General features: G+C 36.9%; 1 protein-coding gene across 1 annotated transcript; it reads right to left on the bottom strand.

The window, feature by feature from the left end:
- Positions 1-2,643: 2,643 nt before the first annotated feature.
- Positions 2,644-3,854, bottom strand: LOC125193587 (transcription factor IBH1-like 1). Its single transcript, XM_048091414.1, has 2 exons — positions 3,684-3,854; positions 2,644-3,348 (listed from the first exon to the last, which is right to left on the bottom strand). Exons 1-2 carry the CDS (start codon positions 3,692-3,694, stop codon positions 2,796-2,798), a joined length of 564 nt encoding a protein of 187 aa, XP_047947371.1. The 5' UTR covers positions 3,695-3,854; the 3' UTR covers positions 2,644-2,795.
- Between the last annotated feature and the right edge of the window lie 17,993 nt (positions 3,855-21,847).

The following is a 21,847-nucleotide window of genomic DNA, read 5'->3' as shown; positions in this document are numbered from 1 at the left end:
TTTTCCATTCTCCCCGACGCAAGCAATGGAAAATTTTAGTGACATCAGAGGATGGAAAACTCCAAGATACCCGAGCAAATAGCTGGTGCTCGAACTCCCCTAAAAAGGGTCTCTTGACTAATAGCTTCGATAAAACTTCAAATACATTGTGGCCACAGAAGCTGCAAAGAGGTGCTCACTCGCTTTTTTTTGGGCCTGACTTGGTAGCGTTTTCCGGTGCGTTTTTCTTGTCTTCTCTCTGTTTTTTGTGTGCTGCTCTTTCCACTCGTCTGGGTGTGCTGCGTGGGTGTGCGTTTTGCAAGGACCTCTTTGTTTTGGTAGAGTTTTTCTTTTTGTGGTGTTTAGCCCTTGTTTTGCTTGTCTTTGTTAGTTTGGTTTGTTGCGGGACTTTTCTTTTTGTACTCTTTGGCTCGCCACTGTTTTGGCTTGAGCATTTTTAGCTTATCAAAAAAAAAAAAAAACCCTTTTCCCCTATAGATTTATTTTTTCATAAAAGGAAGAAAAATATGGTAGTTGTAAGACTTTACCTCTCCATTTACCTTGCCTCTTGAAAATGCTCTTAGGACTTAGGGATCTGATCGAATTAGAAATAAGTTTAATTCTACTTAAAATCGGGATTAAAGGAGAAGCGATTGTAGTCGTGCACAAAATGCATATAAATATCACCTATTAGCATCATTCGACAGTTAATCATTTACTCACTTTGTTTCATGGTAGTGGGGGCGTTTTTTTTCAGCATGTGATTTAAAAAAAATTATGTTAAGTAAGTTAAGTAATGAAGAATTAAGTAATAAATAAAAAGGAAGAGAGATGAAGATAGAATAAAGGAAGAAAGAGTAAAGTAAGATAGAATAAATGTGTTAACTTTTAATAGAAAAAGAAATGATGAACGTACTAAAATGACAAAATAACTCCACTATTGTGGAACGAAGGGAGTACTTTATCATCCTAACACCTCAAAATTGCCAAAGATTGTTTCACCTTTTTAGCATTGTTGTCAACATATATTTACCATATTTTCCATTACGATCAAAGTTTAAAATGTGGAAAAGATAGAATTTGCTATCATCAACTGAGCTCTAAATAAAAATACAGATAAACCAACACCTCAAACTAGATGTGCTATTATTATTTGTACAAGTATGAATGCTAGTATATATCTTGTCCAGTCCTCGTTCACAGTGTTGTTCCAAGGCTCGATTTTGAGGAGGGTGATACAACCCAAGGGTCCGATCCACAGTCCACGGCGAGGATGAAGGCATACAAGGGGAAGATGCTCATGGCGATGGGGAGGAACAGAGCGAGAGGGAAGGTGAGGAAGTGCATGACAGCGAGGGGGAACAAAGTGTGAGGGAATAAGCCTGATCGATAGCCAAGGATCGGGCCAGAAGCAAGACTTGTCCTCCAAGTCGCTGGAAGATTGAACTTCCACATCCTTGAGGGAATACTAGAAGTTAGATGCTACAATGGCCACTGTCGATGATTTTAATTTTAATTTTAATAATACAATTTATGTTTATAGACACATCATATATACAACGTGACTATCTGTGTCACGGAATATATATACAGTATTGAACTAAAATATAAATACTGCAACTGAAATTGAAATACGAATATGCATCTAGTGCACCCTAATTAAGAAGAAGCTTTTATAATTTTTATCCTTTAATTTCCTTTTATAGCAATTTCCTTCAATATTCGTGATGTCTGCATAGATATTATTATTATTATTATTATTATTATTATTATTATTATTATTATTATTATTATTATTATTATTATTATTATTATTATTATTATTATTATTATGTGAGTGTTATTAATCATAAATTTATCCACATTGAATTTAATGTTTTATGGAAGATTGAGCCTCCACATCCCTGAAGGAAGACTAGAAGTTAGATGCGACAATGGCCACTATCGATGATTTCTATTTTAATTTTATTACTACAATTTATGTTTATAGATACAGCACATATACAACGTGACTATCTGTGTCACGGAAACTAAAATATAAATACTGCAACTGAAATTGAAATTTTCACATTAAAGGAATTTAAATCCAGCTTGTCATTGCAGTATTCTCTGGTTGCATGCATATTCAAAAATTAACTTGAAACTACCAAGTACAAAATGTCTTGTCCTATTCATAGTCTCATTCCATGGTTTCTCATATACCTTAAGGCATTTTCATGTGTCATAATAATATACTACAAAGAAACGATTAATGTTGAAAATTGGAAAATAGTACAATTTTGAAATAAAGCTAGCTAAATTCCACTTGACAAGGTAATTGTATATGTTAATTGGGGTTACCCCTAATCTCCGCATTAAACAAAGTAAACATCTATTTATAGCGGCAAAAGCTTTTGGAATCTGTTGAAAACATGAAGAAATGGCCAATACTGTGAAAAACAAAAATGATATTAACAAAAAAAGAAACGGCATGACTTTGAATTTTTAACTGTTGTGTCTCCCATTGCCCTAACATTAATTTCCTCCAATAACAAGACAATTTTGGCAATGTTTATTTAAAGCATTTACAAAATATTTTTCAGTGAAACATGAGTAAAAAGAGACCAAATTTTCGAACTGAATTGGTCGGAAACTCCAAAATTAGGCGGCACAAAAACATAAATATCAATGAACTTAATATAATTCTTTTAATTAAGCTAAAATCAGTGCTCTCTGTACAAAGAGTTACATGCTCTCTTTCCTTCATCATCATGAACTATTTCAAAAAAAAAAAAAAGAACTGGAAATAGATAATAAAAATATATATTTTTAAAATACTAAAATGAGATTTGTTGATGATCCAAGCTCTCAGCTGCAGCAGCAAGATGTCTCATTACATCAACCTGCACTTGCAAAGAAGCAATATAATCTAGGGTTTCTTTAATCAAAGAAATCTCATCCAATTTCTTTCCACCAGGTACAAGCCCTTTAAGCACGCGCGTCCGATTCCTCACCAGTTTCTTCGCAATGGCGGCGCTCGAACGTACAACTCCCCGCGCCGCCTTGCTCCGGCGCTGGCGGCTCCTCCTTACGATTTTTTTACTGCATGTGGCGGCGAGGGCCTTCCTCTCCGGCAGCTTCCGCCCCAGGATCTCCTCCGCCGCCGCTCTGGCGGCGCCAGCGGCGGAGGCTGAGACGCCGGCCACCACGGCCCTGCTCCACTGCGTGGCGGCGCTTCTGGTGGAGGCGATCGCCACGTCAGCGGAGAGCTTGATCGCCCTCTTTCTCTCCATAATCGTCATCTCCTTGTTGAAGGCGCTGTGTATCTGCATGCCCTTTATCCATTTCTTGAAGAATTCTTGCTTCACCATTGATGATGACATCTGCATTCTGCGTTAACAAGATTTGATTTTTATTTTACTTTTTTAAGAAAATTGGAGATTTGCTTAAAGGGCTTCAAGAAATTTCAAAAAAGCAGGCAATGCTCAAATCAAGATTTGATAGAAGGATTTCAAGAACAATTACAAAAACGCACAAAATCAAGAATGATTTTTGTTTCAAGAAAATGGGAAATTTTCAAAGAGTATTTCAAGGAAATTTATGCTGAATCTCTTCACTTGGTGGAATCAAGATTGGATTTTTTTTTCAAGAAATTGGGAGATAAATGAAAAAGAAAATAGTTGCATATGATGAAGAGAAAATGAAAATGAGGGTAGCAAACCAACCTTGCTTTCATTGAACTAGACAGCAGATTTTCAGGTGCGAATTAAATTAGAGACAGAAATGGCAGAATAGTGTAAGAGAGGGAAAAGAGTATCTTGGGATCCAACTAAGTGGAGCAGAAACCAAGAAAATTTTCACGCAGAGCACACACTGAAAGAGAGGAATGAGAAGAGGGAGAAATTGCATAAAGCCCATTTATTTGGTGAAAGAAGAGATGGTGGTGGGGCAGAGAGAGAAAGACACAGCACATGCCGGCACATGGAAATTCATGGCCCGCATGTCAAAAACCCTAAAAAAGAGAATATATATATCCAAATTTTATTTGGGAGGATTATACCTCTATATTTATTATAGGACAACCATTATTAATAACTCTACTTCTCCCATCATCAATTGTTAACCTAACACAGATGTTATGTTATGTTTGTGTTGCAACAAAACAAAATTTTGTAAGCTTATCAAAATCCATCTTCATGATTGTATTTGCAGCTTTCCTTTGGGATAGGGTAGAGATTGAAAGAGCCAATAACTACCATAATTTTGTCAACAAATTATGGCAACATGTCAAATAATAATAATAATAGTAATGGAACAAGATTTTGATGGAGTTAATATAGGAGTATTTCTTTATTATACGTAATGAATATTATTTGATTAAATAGTTATATAGCTAATTTATGATTAGTAGTAGTTGGTTATGAAATAAAAATGAAAAGAAAGAAAATTGATTTGTTCGTGGATAAATGATAATGCACACTCAATCTCTAAACTCCCTGCATGAAATAGGAGAAATTTATTATAAAGAAAGAAAAAAGAAAGTATTACTGTACTACATTTCTGATCCCCAAAACTATCAAGTTTGTTTGCGTGTGTAATATTAGGCCTGACATTTATACTACCTCCGTCCTCCAAAATTTGTTACACTTTGACCCGACACGGGTTTTAAAAATATAATGGAAAATGAGTTGAAAAAGTTGGTGGAATGTGAATCCTACTTTTAAAGTATTAGTTTTATAATAAAATGTGAGTAGGAATGAGTTAGTGAATATGGGGTTCACTACCAAAAATGGTAAAAGTGAAGTGTATCAAATTTTCAGGGACGGACTAAAATAGTAAACTGTATCAAATTTTCAGGGATAGAGTTAGTAATATATTTTGTCTGAGTATCCGAGCTTCGTTTTCAATTTCACGAGCCTTTAATTATATCTTTTAAAAAATTCTTGCTATTCTGTTATCTTGTGTTGTTGTGATTATCTTCTCGGAGCTCTCCGATTTTTGTTACTATATTAATATACATACGTGTATATATATTATTTCAATAAATCACCATGACTCACAATGGTGTTTAATTAGTAAAAAAAATAATGAAACAACGTACGGAATGATAAAAAAACAAATTAAAGAGTTAAAATATAAAATAATGTCATTTTACTAATCCAACCACTTTTTAGACTTTTATTACGTAGAATAAGCCAAATTAAGGATTGCCAAATGAATTAATATTAATATTAATAAATAAATGGCAGGATCCGTAAAACATGGGGAAGAAGAGGAGGATGAAAAAAAGGGCCCACATTAAAAAAAAAGAAAAATAATATTCCCAGGGCATTGATTTTGGAAGAAGTGGTCACATGGTGTCCACATGCACATATTTAAATTCTCATAGTGAGCTGTGATTTAGTGATAGCTTTCTCAAACAAGAGAGGGAGAGAGAGTTTCAACTATATATGACGTAGCTCGTGCTCTCCTTTTGGCTTATGTACATCACTTGTTTGTATGGGCCTCTATTTACCTACCTAGGAATTTGGAGTACTTAAGGTTATTTTCCTTTACATGTGACTTGGTTTTTGTTTATTTGATAAGTACTTTGATAGTTAAAAGTTAAAACAACTATGTTAAATTATAATCATATGGTAGTTTTTTATTTCGACATTTATGTGTATATAACCATGGGCATGCATCCAAGTGGCTTCTTGAGCCTTTAAATTTAGTGTTTTTTTAATACATAGACTTGGATTAGGAGATATGTAATTCTGTCATATTCATATTCATGTTAAATTATAGTACATATTCACAATCACATGTAATAATGTCACCTAATGCGACGACCACTTAAATTAAAGTGTAATAGTATAGTGAAATTATACTTAATTTGAATTAGTTTTCCTCATTAACAATTTTAGTCAAATCATCAATTGATCGCACCCTAAATGATTAGCATGAAAGTTTATTTTTGTTTGGTATAGTTTAGCATCCATATTAACGGTTTCAAAGGAATGGATACTTAAAAAATCCATATATACTTTGATGAAATTTGTATTAGGCATGTTTTTATAAATAGTTGCAACTATACCACATTTTAAGAAAAACCCTTAACCGGTTTTGATCCTAATGTTGTTGTGAACGAGGGATTTCACAACGTGGTTGAATACAAGGACAAAGTGAAAAGAAGTTACAAAGGCGCAAGAATTTCAATATATACTAACTATCATAGCAGTAGTTTTAAGTTTTAACGTATAGAATAATATCAAATTGGTACTTATGAATAGAAAGTATTCATTTTTGAACATGTGAGAATTATGAATGAGGAATCGGTTTTGGTGTGTGGTTGACATTAACTTGATGCATAGAGTGTTAGAGTTGGTATACTAAAGAGCGTGTTTTCGAACCGAACAGTTAGTTGTAAACGATAAGCTCTAAACTCAGTATAAGAAGAAGTAATAGTGTTATCATATTGTCTTTGCTCATTCATTACATACCTAGTATTTAAGTATTAGAGCAAATGATAGGATATGTTTCTTCGGCTTGACTATGGCTTGTTGGCTGGAGTTTAGATCCTTTTTTTCTCATTTTGTTTTATTTTGAACAAAGTCTCACCCTTGTGTTCATCCCCAATTTTGTGAAATTTAGATCAAATATATTTCATATAAACGAAAAATTGACAAATTTAAAATGGCGCCATTTATTGAATTTCAACAGTTACCACTTACAAATATGGAGCTGAAAACTTTCAAGTAGAAATTCATCAAATATCCGAAACTTTGGCTGTATAAATACATGCAAAAAAAAAATTAGCCAAGTATATAAAACACTTAAAAGTTTCAGCTAGCTTTTATTCTATTTGATTAGCATAAGAACAACATTAAACATGTGAATCCAAACACTTTTTTTTTCTAATTAATCTTAACTCACCTAGCAAGATAATATGTTGAAAAAATTGTAATGGGACTAAGAGAATTGGATAACAGATATGCGTAAGCCTAACAGATCACGTATACGCATGCTCAATGCAACATTTTGATAAATACACTATTTTACACGATATTGCCGAAATCACGCCCATTGATACTGTTTTGTTGCAGATAAAGCGCGCGTGTGTGTATGTGTGTGTGTGTGTGTGTGTGTGTGTGTGAAGAGAGAGAGAGAGAAAGAGAGAGCGAGAGATGGCAAAAAAATCATGATGTGGTCAAGTTGGGGTTAATGTGGTCACGACTCACAATAACATGGGTGATGAATAAGAGTTAAATGTAATACTATAAGATTTTGAGTAATTAAGTGTTTTTTGGTTAATTAAGACCCTCAAAATCACTGTTCCATCACCTACTAAAATTTATAATGCCCTAAGATCTCAATCACTAATTTAAAAAAAAGCTACCGATATACTAAAACAAGAAAGTATACACTCGAATTAGGAGTTTAATAATCCTAATTCATAATAAGAAAACTGAACAAAAATTGAAGCTGAAGAAAAAAAAAAGTACTAGGAATTTAGGAATACCATTAAATGGAGGTGAGATGTCACATGGTAGAACAATTTTAATTTGTTTTAATTAAGATTTGGACAAGTGAGAGCTAATAATATTTACACTAGTAGGAGTATGTGGCATGCACATGGTTGATTATGCAAATGGGAACATGCATTGGGTAGAAAGAAAGAGAGTTTCAAATTGGGGAGTGTTTGGCAATTGGCACCATCAATAGCGGTTGAACCCCGGGAATTACGGTTATATTCTCATCCTCCAAAATCCTCATCGTGTACGGAGATTGTGACACTTTTATGTCAATATAACATGTATATATACTACAGTATGTGACCTACTTTTACATTATAGTATTACACCACTATGGAAGTGAAATTATGTGAATGGGGAGAGTTCAATCCTAATTTCATGTTATAATCGGCAACATAATTAGATTAAGATTCGAATATGCCAATTAAAAAAAATACTATGCATGGATTTTAATAAAATAAAAATTCTATTTTAAAATGTAACAGAAACAACCAAAGAGAGTTAATTTATGCGATTGAACGAAATGTTTATAGGAACCAGAATAAATAATACTATATGAATAATGATTCGATCATACAATTAAACAAATAGAGCTGATAGTCATATATAGATGACTAGTCAGTAAACCAAATTAAGCACATGCTAGAATAGTAAAGAATTTGTTTAACTGCTGAACTCAAGTCAACTTAAACTTTTCAAATTTAAAGAATATGATTTGACAACGAAGATCATTTATCTTATACTCCTAAATCAATGGGATGAGAAAATATATAGATAAATGGGAATGTGAAATAATTAGAGGCACGCACACATACATGCGGGTGTGTGTGTGAGAGAGAAAAGAGCACACACACACACACGCACTCAATTAAGAGAAATAAATGAGAGATAGGAGCAGGCATACATGTGCACACATGGATGGGCCATTCTATTGTCCTAACAAAGCTAAGCACTGTTGTATACCCTATCATCATCATCCTACCCTCCCCCCTATTCATCCAAAACTAACACACACTCTTCTTTTCTCATCTCAATATTCATTTTCCAAATCTCAAATTACCCCATACATAAATTAATTTGCAGATACATATGATCTGAAAATGGTAAAGGTGATAAATATACGTTGTACTAGATCTTTATGATTTATGAATTAAAGACTAGCAAATATAACCCACTATACATTCCCATGAAGAAATTATTGCACTAAGAAATCAAAATTATAAAAAATAATTTATTTTTATGCGTGGACTGCTATAAGCTAACCTCCTGTTTGTTTTGCAAGAAATGGCTAGTAATAATTATACACTATATACTATAATAGCAACGATGGCATTAATTATGCATCTAAATAATTGAACCACATCATTGTCATTGTTGCAACTATCACAAAGTTATGGCCACAACCATATGTTTGCCTATGAACCTAAAATGTAGACCAACATAAAATGTTGTACCAATCAAAAAATATTGAACGTGTGCCTCATTAAATTCAACAAAACTAATGTAATTTCAGAGGACAATTCAGTCTTTCACTATCAATTCATGATTATGTCCTAATCAAATCTTTAAATTCAAAGATCGTACAGTGGACACGTGTCACCATTCTTTTTAAATTCAAAGATTACAATTATTAATTGGCGAAATATTTGTTGCCAATTAAATTGTGTTTCATAATATAATGTTGATTCTGTAATTGCAATTTGAATGATATTCGATTTATTTTTGAATAGTACATTCAGGATTATTTAGTTACAAATAAAGAGATCCCAACTAGATTCTTCAAATTCATTGTACAGTTGATGAGTTGATTTCATGTCATCAAATTCTAAGACAATAGGATCTCTCTTTAATTTCTTTAGCTTAATATCTGTATGATTTTAAACAACAAACAGATCAATTGGCGGGCCTTTTCGTGGGCTGCATATTTATGGGTCCAATCCATGAGAGATCGTTGTAATGGTCCTACACTCGATAAATATAGTTAACCTAATCAGGAAAAAAAAAGTTAATGATAGACTATTTTATTCTGTATAACTAAGATTAGGATGGTGTTCGGTTTACTACATAAAATAGTGTAAGATATAATCTAGAATTAATGTGTGATATTATTTAGTATGATGTGGTTGACTATGACTAATTATCACATAATTATCCATATAAGACTAAGTTATGAGATTCAATCTCATAAATCAAACAAAATGCAAATTTAATCATGAGATATAATCATCGTATATAACTACGTATCAAATCTGATTAATAGGATTATTAAATCAAATAGCCCAGATTTTTATTTTCCCCAAATTTAGAGCATGACAGAGGTATATTTGCCACAATATTTTTGGAAAATTATATATAGTTGAATTAAGATGAAAGGATTGCAATGATGGTAAACAATACTATCTACGCCTCCGAAAATAGTTTTTTTTTTTCGTTCGTTTGTCCTACAAAATTAATCTATTGTCATTTTGTTTTAATATATTTTGCACACCTAATATATACAATATATAAAAGAGGAGTTTTGGGAGGTTTTGAACGATCATTTTATACTGAAGGATATAAATGCAATTAATATAAAATTCAGAAATTAATTCTAATAAATATATAATCCTACTTAGTTGGTTTTCCATGTTTCTTCTTATTAGTGGAGATTAGTTTCCATATTTCATATATATACGTGAGTGAGTGGGAGGTTAGGAAAGATAATTTCATTCAATCTCTATTTTCTTCTTCTTCGAAATTAAAAGAAAAAAAAAGAAAGAGAGAGAAGAAAAGCTGGTTGATCACCACTCGATGTCGTCGAACTTGTCGTACGTATTTAAATTCAACTCCGTTTACTATTCTTCACGATCTCGCTTGCCTAGATTCACTTGCTTTCCTATGCTAAGAGCATCTCCAGTGGTGCATAGGCCAGCCATAGCCCAAGCCATTCCCTCCCCTGCCACGTTAGCAGCACTACAAAATCCTCCTGCCACATCAGATTTAGGCCAGTCATAGCCCAGCCATAGGCCAGCCGCAAAAAAATAATTCAAAAAATACTGCATTTACGGAATTAAAATTACGATTAAATTACGGAATTCAATTTACGACACATATACGGGAAATTAATTCATTTCATTCAAAAAAAAGTACAAAGTTTCAAAAAAAAAAAATTACATGAATTTTTGTAAAAAAAAAGGGGCTTCCGCACACGAGCCCCGCTACTATCTACTCCTCGTCGTCGTCGCCGCCGTCATCGCCGTCGCCGCCGTCATCGCCGCCGCTGCCGCCACCCGTGGTATCCGAGTCCACGTCGGTACCCCCCAACCGCTCCCTGGCGAGTGCCAAATCAGCCCGTATGCTATCGAGCAACTCCTTCAGAAACATCTTCTCCGTGGGGTCAGTGGCGGCCCTCCACTCCTGCAAGACCTTGAACATCTGATCCCGCGTATGGTTACGCGAATGGAGAGCGTACTCGAGTGGGGCGGGGGGGAGGGCGGATGAGACCTCACGGGGCGATAGGGGAGATCCTCCCCTCGCAGCCCGTTTCGCCCGCCTTTGTCCAACCGGGCGAGGGCGACCGGTAAACGAAGGAGGGATGGACGCTCCTGAGCATCCGGGGGGAGGTCGTGGGATCCGGCGCTGCTGCCGCTGTAGTCGCCGGAATAGTTCAGCCTCTGCTTCTTTTGCCACCCGGCTTCGCACCCCGCCCGGAACTTCTCGGAGTCCTTCAGCCAACAAGAAGCACTCCCGGAAGGTGAACTCCTTATACGTCCCCGTCAAGGGGCCCGACCCTCGGCTATCCTCCGGGCGTCGTCCTCGTTCTGCCCACTACCAAGCTGACGGAGGGCGTTGGCGTACAAATTCGCAAAACGGCCAACCGCGGCCCTGATGCGCCCCCACCCCTTCCGGACCTCCTCATTGCTAAAGTCCTTCCCGTGCGGGCAGTGCTTGCCTATAGGAAGCTCTGATCTTCGCCCACATGTTGACGACCCGCTGCTCGTTCGACACCAGCGGATCGTCACACACCTCCAACCACCCCTTGGCCACCCCGACGTACTCGTCCTCCGTCCACTTCCTCCGTGTGGGGGTGTCGTCGGCGGCGGGCTGCGACGACTCGCCGGCCGCCTTGGCCTTCCCCTTCTTCTTCGGCGCGGGCCGACGCGCTGGAACGGGGGTAGCCGGATCCACGAGATCGATCCCCAACTCCTGTAATGAGAAAGTCTCATTCCCAGTGAACTGCGTCTCCACCGGGGACGACGTGTGAGACGCAGCCGTCAAAAAATCGAGGGAGGGACGATATACCGTGTCCCCTCCCAAGCATCCCCCCCTGCATCCCTGGATGCATACCGTGCTGCATCCCCCGGGCCCATCTGCCCCAATCCAGATCCCACAGGTGTCGTGGGAGTCTGAGATCCACTCGTCGTTGGACCGGACTCGTTGTTGTGATCCATCGCCGCTCGATAATGCTCTTGTACAAGAGAAAGTTAGAGAGAGAAAACTCGTTAAAACAAGTGGTGCAAATGAAAATGAAACTAAAATCGCGTTTATATAGGTTTTTAAAAAAAAAAAAAAAAAAAAAAAACGATAATAGGCGCTGGCCGATCGCTAGCCGATCGGGCCGCCACAATGGCGGCTAGCCGATCGGCCAGCGCATCGGCCAGCGCCCGCCGATCGGCCAGCCCTAGCCGATCGTCTAGCCGATTTGCCGCTCGCCGGCCCCAATGGTTCGGCTAGCCGACCGGCTAGCGCGACGAATCGGCTAGCCGGTGGCTAGCCGACCACTGGAGATGCTCTAATATGTGATTGTGATTAGATATGTTTATTGAGAATGTGAGAGTATTCGTAGCTGGGAAGTATGCAGTTTTCACTTACAAATGTGTTGCGCATAATGAAAAAAATCTTCTTCATCCACTGGGTGTTTTCCTCATATTAGGTACTTCTATTTCTCTTTTAAATTAATACTTTCCTTTAATTTGATAGTATACAATTACTACTAAATTTATATTTGATTTTGATGAAATTAACAGGTTGAGTTTTGGATTTGCTTCTTATTGACGCTTCTTTTGGTTACATCCATGGAATCATTTATGCTATATATTCTCACAAAGTAGACATATTCACCTCCCTCTCTCATTCCCGGGTAAATAAATACTTTTATTCTCTATTTGTCACTTTGATTGATTTTAATTTGTAGTTACTATATCTTTATCTTCTTGATTTGGATGGCTAGGGAAGCCTCCAAAAATTATGTGGTGTGAATTGTTCGATTGATTATTTTCATGGGTCTCATACATCTTATGCTTTGCTCTACAGATGATCGTTTTAATACATATTGATTATTTATTTTGTGCATTGCAAATTGATTTGATTCTTTATTTTATTGTAGTTTTAGGTGAGGCAGACGACTTTACCAACGAGTTATGTTGAAAAGTGACGAATTGTGAAGAATTGAACATTGTACTAATTCTCTTTAATAATATTCATTAACACTGTTTTTATTGCATTTTCTCTCTCTCTATATCTTACTATCAAATTTGTATTAAAAAACTATAACTCCCAAAAGTCTTTATTGCTGAAGATTATCGTAGTTTAAATTAATCATAGTTTAAATAGTTTATTGTTGAAGATTATCAAAAGGTATGGTTATCAATTTACAGAGAAGAGGAAAATTGAACTAACGGATTAAGGTCTTCAAGAAGACATAGTTGTTCAAATTGCGTGGATTCAGTAAGAAAGCAAAGTTGAAAGTCGCCAATAAAATAGAAGAAGCTTATTTAATTCTTATTTCCTGATCAATTAACGCAATTTATTTATTTATTTTATACTCTGTTCATTTTCTAAAAATATAAACTCTTTTTTCTTTAATTCATTTCTGAAAATAAAAACTCTTTCTTTTTAATTAGTATCTACTTGTAATCCAAGATTGAAATAAATTTATCCCTATTTTATTTCTCCATTTAATAAATAAAATAAAACTGCATAAAATTTTGTATTGTCCAAGAAAGAGGTCATCTTCCTTAAAATGGAGGGAGTACCTCGTTAGCCACCTCGCTGAAGGATTTTAAATTAGTACTTGTGATCTAAGGTTGCTATGGCCGTCAAATAGGATGTGTTCGTTAATTATTGAATTCACCTTCCACGATATGTAAAACTGCGAAATGTTATAAAATGAGATTGATATTCATATAATTTTTTATTTTATCTAATCTCGTTTATTGGAGTCCATAGAGTTGGCCTATTTGTTGTTCTCATTGGGCCGACAACCATGAACTATTTTCTGGGCCGAACTCGACAATTTGGTTGAGCACTGTTGAGGAGTAATTCACTTATGCAAACTCCTACCAAACAAGGGAATTTTAGCTACTTGTTCATTTTCCAATTTGGGCCTATGGTTTCAAAAGAAAACCTATTTCTGGACACGTTGATGATTGGGCAACAAATAAAATCCACATTTGAAATGCTGAATATCCATAGTCCAAACAGCATGAACAAATGAAATCATGCAAAACTCCGAAGTAGAATTGAGGCAGTTGAAGCAAGACATATAGTAGTAATAATCTAAATATAAAATATATTGTATTGCAAATAATTGATCCTGCGAAGACATTTGTACGTCAACTAAATGTAGTTGACATAATATGTCTTCTGTTGACATCTATATTTACATGTCAAAGAGAAGACATGAGTATGTCAACTATATTTAGTTGGCATAAAAATGTCTTCGTGTTGACAGTCACAACGTAGGTGATTGACATAGTTGTCAGTTATCAATTTAAAATCGTTATCAACTAAATCATAGGCTTGTATATTAATTTGTACTCCATCCACCTCGCAAGATCCAAGGCCTTGGACGCGACGGGGCAGCCTCATGGCCGCGAGATCACCACAGGTGCAGTCTCTTCGAAATTGGAGGATTGGGACCACAAACTGATGGAAATGGGTCTCACTTGGTGCAAACATTTGCTCTCTCAGCGTTATCCACTTTCCTACTATCCATGTCTGACGGTCATAATTAGTAGGAAAGACAGATAAGGTAAAACATGATATGAAAACACATTTTTATTATCAGTTTAAGTCAAATAAGTTTAAATAGAAAAGAATCTTCGGACCTTGCAATTTTGTGCAGCATGATACTTTGTAACTTGGACTAGGAATCTTGTGCAGTCAGAGGACGCTTCTTTTTGAATATTCTTTAATCTCTCGGTAGAAAGGGTTAGCATCTGGCAAGTGAGTGAGATGGAGTTAGATATCTTAGTAGAACTAAAAAGAGAAGCAAATGAAGCATGGTTGGATGGGACTTATACAAATCTCATTCAGAATGACGGCCGCTATTAGCGTATTCCCATGAACCACCCGAACTTTGAGACTTAGATGCTTGTTGACAAACAGCGTACCGCCTCCATTCAGGGCCTCATTCTGCAAGCGCGGAAGAGAATAAAGTCGAGATGATTAATGATGTTTCATTTATTAAAAATGAGTCATCTCTACTGAAACAGTTGGGATGATGGAACCTTATTGAGAGCAGCAAGGCTAATAACCTTATTGTGATACCTGCAATTTCTTGCAAACTTATCACATAAGTATGTAAATTGAAAGGGGAAAACACCATAATATATTTTCTTCAACCATGTCACTATAAACTAACAACTTTACAAATCATATTTCATGTCACATTGAGACGATCAGTGGCAGATCCAAGATAAAAAATGGAAGGGGGCGAAATAAAATGCTCAATCCATCCACGAAAAATAGTCTCATCTTTTCATTTCGGTCCGTCCATAAAAAATAGTCTCATCCAAAAGTGAAAAAATTCTCTAAAATACTTTATCAACTTTTATTCATCCTCTTTCATATTTTATTCACTTTTTCTCCTTCGTTATTTTATTTTACCAATTTCTTATTAAAATCTATGTCATCCACTTTTCTCATTAACTTCAATAGTATTATTATACATTGATTGCGACAACTAATTTCTAGAAGTATCTATATACTGAAAACGTTTAAAGATTCACTCACCCATTCATCTTTCATCATATTATGAAATTTTATAGCATACTTTTTCAACCAAAATGAAACTATGTTGTTTTGATTTTTTTTTAACATTTATCCAATAAAAAAAAATACCACACAAATACACCAACTAAGCAAATAAAAATACTTAAATTAACACCCCCACGACTCCACACCAATATGGCAATTTCCATTCACTCCTTTCTACAATATTTAAATGGATACTATTACCAATCATTCCAAATCCCACACCATGTTTATCCTAATTCACCACAAATTTTCACAATGAATACCACCAATAATTTGTATTAATAAGTATTTTATTATGTATATCAAAATTAAATTCAGCCGTATATATTGGATTCAAACCAATAACTTATTAACTTTAAACACGTGGCCCAGTAAAATGGTAAAATAGTGGTAAAGCCCAAGTCATTTACTATTCCCCTTTCTTCCTCACTCTACACTGCTCCGTTTCTCTGTGTTCAAAATTTTAAATCTCTTCTATGTTTACAGGCTTACAGCACAGCTAGATTTACTAATAATGTAAAAAACTGATTTTTTTCACATAAAACTGCTGGCGCCGGGTGATTCTTTTCTCTCTCGGGGCGATGTCGGAAGCCAACGGAGGGGGCGACCATGGAAAATTTATGTCCGTGTACTTTAAAAGATCGCCGGGGAGGGGCTGATGATACGATCATGGAAGCCGTGCGTCAAGGATTTCAACTACAGCTGGATTCAACCAGAAACCGTCCTATTGAGATGATATCCAAAAGCTATGAAACTACCACCATCGTCTTCATCTTGGAAACAGCTTCGTGTGAGTATCTTGCACATCTCAATCGGAGTCCGAATGAGGGAGTTATGGCGGTTTTACAGAAGTCGCGCAGAACTGGCGAGGGAGTCCAGAGAGAACACCCGGGCGGGTGTTTTGCACCCTGCAATTCACCCGACCGGGTGAATCACCCGAGACGTAGTTTTTGAGGGCCTTTTTCCACATTTTGGGCCCTTAGTATAAATACCTTTTGGTGTCATTTTTCATTCTAGATAAGATTGTGATTAAGATATATCCTTTGTCAGTTTTTCCTCTTTGAGGAATGTATCCAATTCCTTCCTTGAAGGTTGCTTGTCTCAATTACATAGATTGATTCAAGTAGAGGTATGCATCAATGAAGTGTATCCATTGAGTAGTGGAGCCAAGAGGTGATAGAGCTAATGAAAGTTGCCTATGGTTGTCTCCATCCTTTTGGTTAAGGTCCTATAGTTGTAGCTCTCTTATCTCATATACACATGCTTTTCATTCCTAATCTACCATCCTTTCTTGTTTAGATTCAATTTTTGTTGGTTAGATCATCTATTATCCTTTGTTTTATTGATAAATTGAAAATCAATCTCACAAAAATAGTTAGATCAAGCATCATCAATGGGTAATCCTTGGGAAATGGATCATAAAATACATGGATCCTTATCATTTGGTATCTAGAGCCTAGTACCCTCTACGTGTTTGATCTATTGTTGCTTTGGGTTGGGTTAATTTTCCTTTTGTTCTTTGTTTTGACTCTGTTTTTGTTGGGATGATCGGATTGATCAATTGTGCATATATTAAGCCGAAATTTGGTGTTTACGATCTATGTTATGTGACCAAGCTACCTGCAAAATTTCATCAAAAAATTCCTTCGTTTGCCTAGTTAAATGTGGAGGTTAACATCATTGCCTTGTTTTGGCATAGTTGGGGAAAACCATACAAAACCTATCAAATTATCAAATCTGACTATATATGGATATTTTTCCCTTGATCTAGACTTGTTTGGGAATCTATCCACCAAAATTCATCCAAATTGGGCGCGGGGATCAATACCAAAAAAATTCATAAAGATCAGCCAGATTTTAGCAAAAAGCTTCATCCCATGTCTTGTGTTTGTTATTGTGTGTGTTTGCTCTAGGCCTAGTTTTCCTTGATTTCATATGTTTAATAATTATTACTTTGGTATTTACTACTTGGTGTCCATATGTTCTTGAGGTGTATACCTTGATTGAGTTGTCCGGGCGCCAACGAGTGGGAATTGGATCGAGAGTGTGTGATACTAGCCCCACTATATTCTAAACCTACCGAGTGAAATTGGTGAGTGACTTGGGGGGGGGGGGTGGTGGGATACTACATTGGGGTGAGTTAGCTTCTTAAATCTCTCTTTCTTAATTTTACTATTCTTTAAGACTAGTCCCTAGTCTTTGTTTTTGTGTTTGTAGGAAACTTTGATGCCTCCTATGACTCGATCCAACAAAATGTGGGACATCCACGAGGAGGAATTCGAGAAGGGCGCGGGTTCAAGTAGTTCCAAACCCGAAGGAGATCTAGTGAGCATGATGTCGCAAATGATGGAAGATTTTAGTCGTGATCTCAAACAAGAGATGAGAGAATGGGATGCCCGGAGGAAGGAGTGCGAGACCCGATGGAAATCCAATCAAAACACATTGGTTGGAGTCTTAAAGAAGGTTCATGCATCAAGATCCGTCACTCCTAAAAGTGACCATCTACATCTCAAAGCTTCCGGCATAGAACATGTAGTTGTCGAGGGGTAATGGAGCAAATAGGCGGTTTGGAGGAGGAAATGAAGAGTATGGTCGTTTGGGGGTAGGAAACCAACATGGAGGGGTGGAGTCTTGTGGGGAAGTTGAAGGAGGGAATATGAGAAATCGGGATGAGAATGAGGGCTATGGGAGATTTGGGATGGAGAATGTTGGTCGAGGGCCTTTTGGAGGAGGATATGGAGGGAATGATAGATTTGGGATGGGCAATCAACGAGGAAGAGTTGGGCTCTATGGTGAAGCTAGAGGTGGCTATGAATCGAGGTACCATGAAGATGGACTTGGTAGGGGAAGTCATGGGGAACGAGCTCCAAAGTCTCATGGAGAGTGACATTCTAGGAGGGTGAGAAATCATGCTAGCTATAAGAAGTTTGAGAGACCAATTGAAGAAGAAGTCTCATGTAGAGCTCAATTGAGGCCTACCTACCCACGCGGTGGTAACACAAACCAAAGAGGTAACTCATCAAGTCATTTGACTACATCCCCTTCTTTCCATTTCTCACATAAGCCTCTTGATGTATATGGAAATGTCTCCTCTTCGATGAGCTTAAACCAAATTAGTAGAGAAAAAGAACGAGAGAGAGAGAAAAGGCTTGAGAGTAAAAGTGAGTCTAAAAAGCCAAGAGAGCGTGATAAAAGACAAGAGTGTGAGGTGCAAAGTCAAGAGAGAGTGGTGGAGGTGAGAGAAAAGAAAAATATCAAATGAGAGAAAAACCACAAGCACAAGTGAGTAAAGGGTGCTTGTTAGATTCTAAGGCCAACCTTGGGTGGGCACCAAATGATCCTTTGCCTCTTGCCCTTGGTGAGGAAAATAAGTCCTTACCCACTAACACTTCTTCTATGTCTTTTTGTGTTGATGAATTTGTAGGAGATTTAATTGAAGACATGGAAGTGAAGCATGAAATTGCACATGACTTGGAAACTATGCCCCCGGAGAAGGATCAAGGGCAAGTGGATGAACTCCTTGCCCAAGGTTCAATTGCACTATCCTTGTCTCCTTGTGATTCTCCCTTGGATATGATTGTATTAGAAAGGCCCATTTATTTTGATAGATTTACCATTGTTGACTTGTGTGCTATGTGGCATCGAGAGTCTAAATTGTTGAAGCCTAAGCCCATCTTTGCATCATATGTTGATCCTTTCTTGATAAATACAAGCAATGGTAGACATGACCTTTCACTTGTGGACTCTTGCATGAATGTGAAAATGTTTCTTTTGGATGCTAAGACACCTAAGCTTTCAATTGTTGTTGACTATGGGTTTCATGAGTACATTGTTGGGGATAGTAGGGCCAAAGAGTGTGACATTTTTGAAGATTTTAGAGCTTGGTATTTGCTATGACTTTATGGTAACATGGTGAGACCCTTCAATGGGATTGGAGTGTTCTATGGCCGTTTTGTGAAGGATTTTTCCACTCATATGTCTCTTGTGGATTGTGTTGTGTTTAATGGCATAAAGATACATTGTTCCCATAGTTGTGGTCTAAAATTGTTGGAGCAATTGTGCGGGGCTTATTTTGACAAGTTTCTCATAATACATGATGTAGCTTTTTACAAGTTTCATATGCATGGTGTTGTGTTTTATCTCCATGTCGTGCATGAAGGTTTATGGACACATTGCTCTCTTATTTTTGATAATCTCTTGAAATTGATGGAGCAATGGGATGAAATCCATATTGATGAACTTGGTTTGTTGGTTGATACACCTTCTTGCAAACTTGATGTGAATTGTGATGAACCTACTCAATGTGTTAAATATGAGATTGTCAATTTGTGGAGTATTTCTCATGTGAGCAAGAATGATGTATCAACGGTTCCTTATAATCCTTTGTTGCTTAATCTTGAGAATGAGAATCTTGTGAATAGACCTTATTTGATTACTTTTGAATATACACCATATGAGGATCCATTCTTGTATATGCCTAGTCTTGTTGGGAATGCCAAATCTTTTGTAAAGATGTTCAAGAATTTGGGCATCATTTGTATGGGGATGGTTATACCAAATAGAATGCTTGGGGCATGTGTGTTTTGGCATGTTGATTGCTTTTATTGCATGTCCATCAAACCATTCAATGGAGTTGGGATGTTTTATGGTCATAACTCTTTTATCTCATCATTATACACATGCTTCCCATTCCTAATCTTCCATCAATTCTTGTTTAGATTCAATTTTTGTTGGTTGGATCTTGATAAGTCGTATTCTAAGCCTTGGTTACTGATCAGTATGTCGTGAAATGCATGTATTATCTGCAAAACAGTTGCTAAAGTGTGCAGGATTAAAGGATCCAAGTTAGTAGGAGACGATTCATGTGACGCAAGTGAAAAGAGCACTAGAAGGGTGCAATACTGACCAAGATGCATGCCAGAGAAAAGGCTCGAGATGGAGAAGAAGGATAGCTGGGATGGTCATTAACAAGGGCATAAAGGTCAAATTCGTGAAAGAAGTCTACCCTAAAAGCAAGGGCAAGCCTCCCTATAAAAGAAGCCACTTGGAGAGAGACAGGGTGGGGTTCGAAGTTCGGCTCTCATACACATTTAGTAGAATTCTCTCTAGAAGATTAGTCCTTCAGCATCATCCACTTTCTCGTTCCTCGCCAGAGCTATGGTCACTTGACGTCCAAAAGTCTACCGGAGTAGTCATCATCCCACCGTTCCAGCCAGTTCGTCGTAGTAGTATAGCAGTTTCACCGCCCGGAGTGGCAAAAACAATCGTTACTCGCTTTCTAGTTTAATCTTTACTTGCTTTCTTCGTTGGATCTATGCAAACATTTATCTTTGTTGCCTTTTGAAGTACTTGGTGAAGATCCAAACGTTTTAGTTATGAAATTTCTATTCCGAATGTCTCTTTGGTTTGAGTTTGCTTCATTTTGCCTAAGAAAGTTAGATTTAGTTATCGCCTTTAACTTTTAAGTGCGTGCATGTATTTTTCTTTCGAGTAAGCTAGATTTGTGATTGTCGATCGAATTTTATAGTTATATTTCAGTCTGAGTTTTTGGGCATGAATCTTTTCGATCCACACTGTGATCACCACCTTGCATGTCAGTCAGTAGAGGTAAAACTGCAGTCCGCCGTCCATCTTAAGTTTGAGTATTTTAATTTTATAGATCTTGAGTTTGAAGTCATGAATCTAAGTTTAGTTATGGTGTTTGTGTTCATATGATTTCTGTTAATGCTTGGTGAAGAAGAAAACGTCAAAATCAACTTTAGTTTGGACCACTTTACTTGTAAGTTACTTTTGCTTTTGTTCCCTACTTTTCAGTTGTACCTTCCAGACCTGTCAGAAAGCCAATCAGCCACCAGATATACCTTGTTGTCTAAATTTCCTCTTTTAGTAACTGTCTACTTTCATATACCTCTGAGACACCTTGTCCCCTATTTTCACGAACACAACCACATGCCTGTTATTTTCACGCCTACTAATCAGTAGAGTACCACCTTTATTTCTTGCCTAGGTAAAATCTCAACCCAAGCGTGGTAGCTAACCAAAAAACACCCAGGAATGTCACCACAATATCCAAACGTGTCCATCCTCGTGGGATTCGACCCTTACCTCCATTATACTAATCAGTAAAAGTGGGTTGAGGAATATTTGTTTGATACCAGTCCCGGTAGTCGTGCCAACGACTCACTGGGTCGGGAATCTCATCCCGATCAGTTGGATACACTTGCAATTACATACGTTGACCGAGAAAAAACCTGCACTTTCAAAATGGCGCCGTTGCCGGGGATGGATGGCGTTCATACCTGTTATTGTGTGTGATCTTTTTGGTTTACATACTGTTTATAATTTTCTTTTTCTTT

This window comes from Salvia hispanica, chromosome 6 (genome assembly GCF_023119035.1).
Source record: "Salvia hispanica cultivar TCC Black 2014 chromosome 6, UniMelb_Shisp_WGS_1.0, whole genome shotgun sequence".
NCBI lineage: Eukaryota > Viridiplantae > Streptophyta > Magnoliopsida > Lamiales > Lamiaceae > Salvia > Salvia hispanica.
This window is presented reverse-complemented; position numbering and strand designations above follow the sequence as displayed.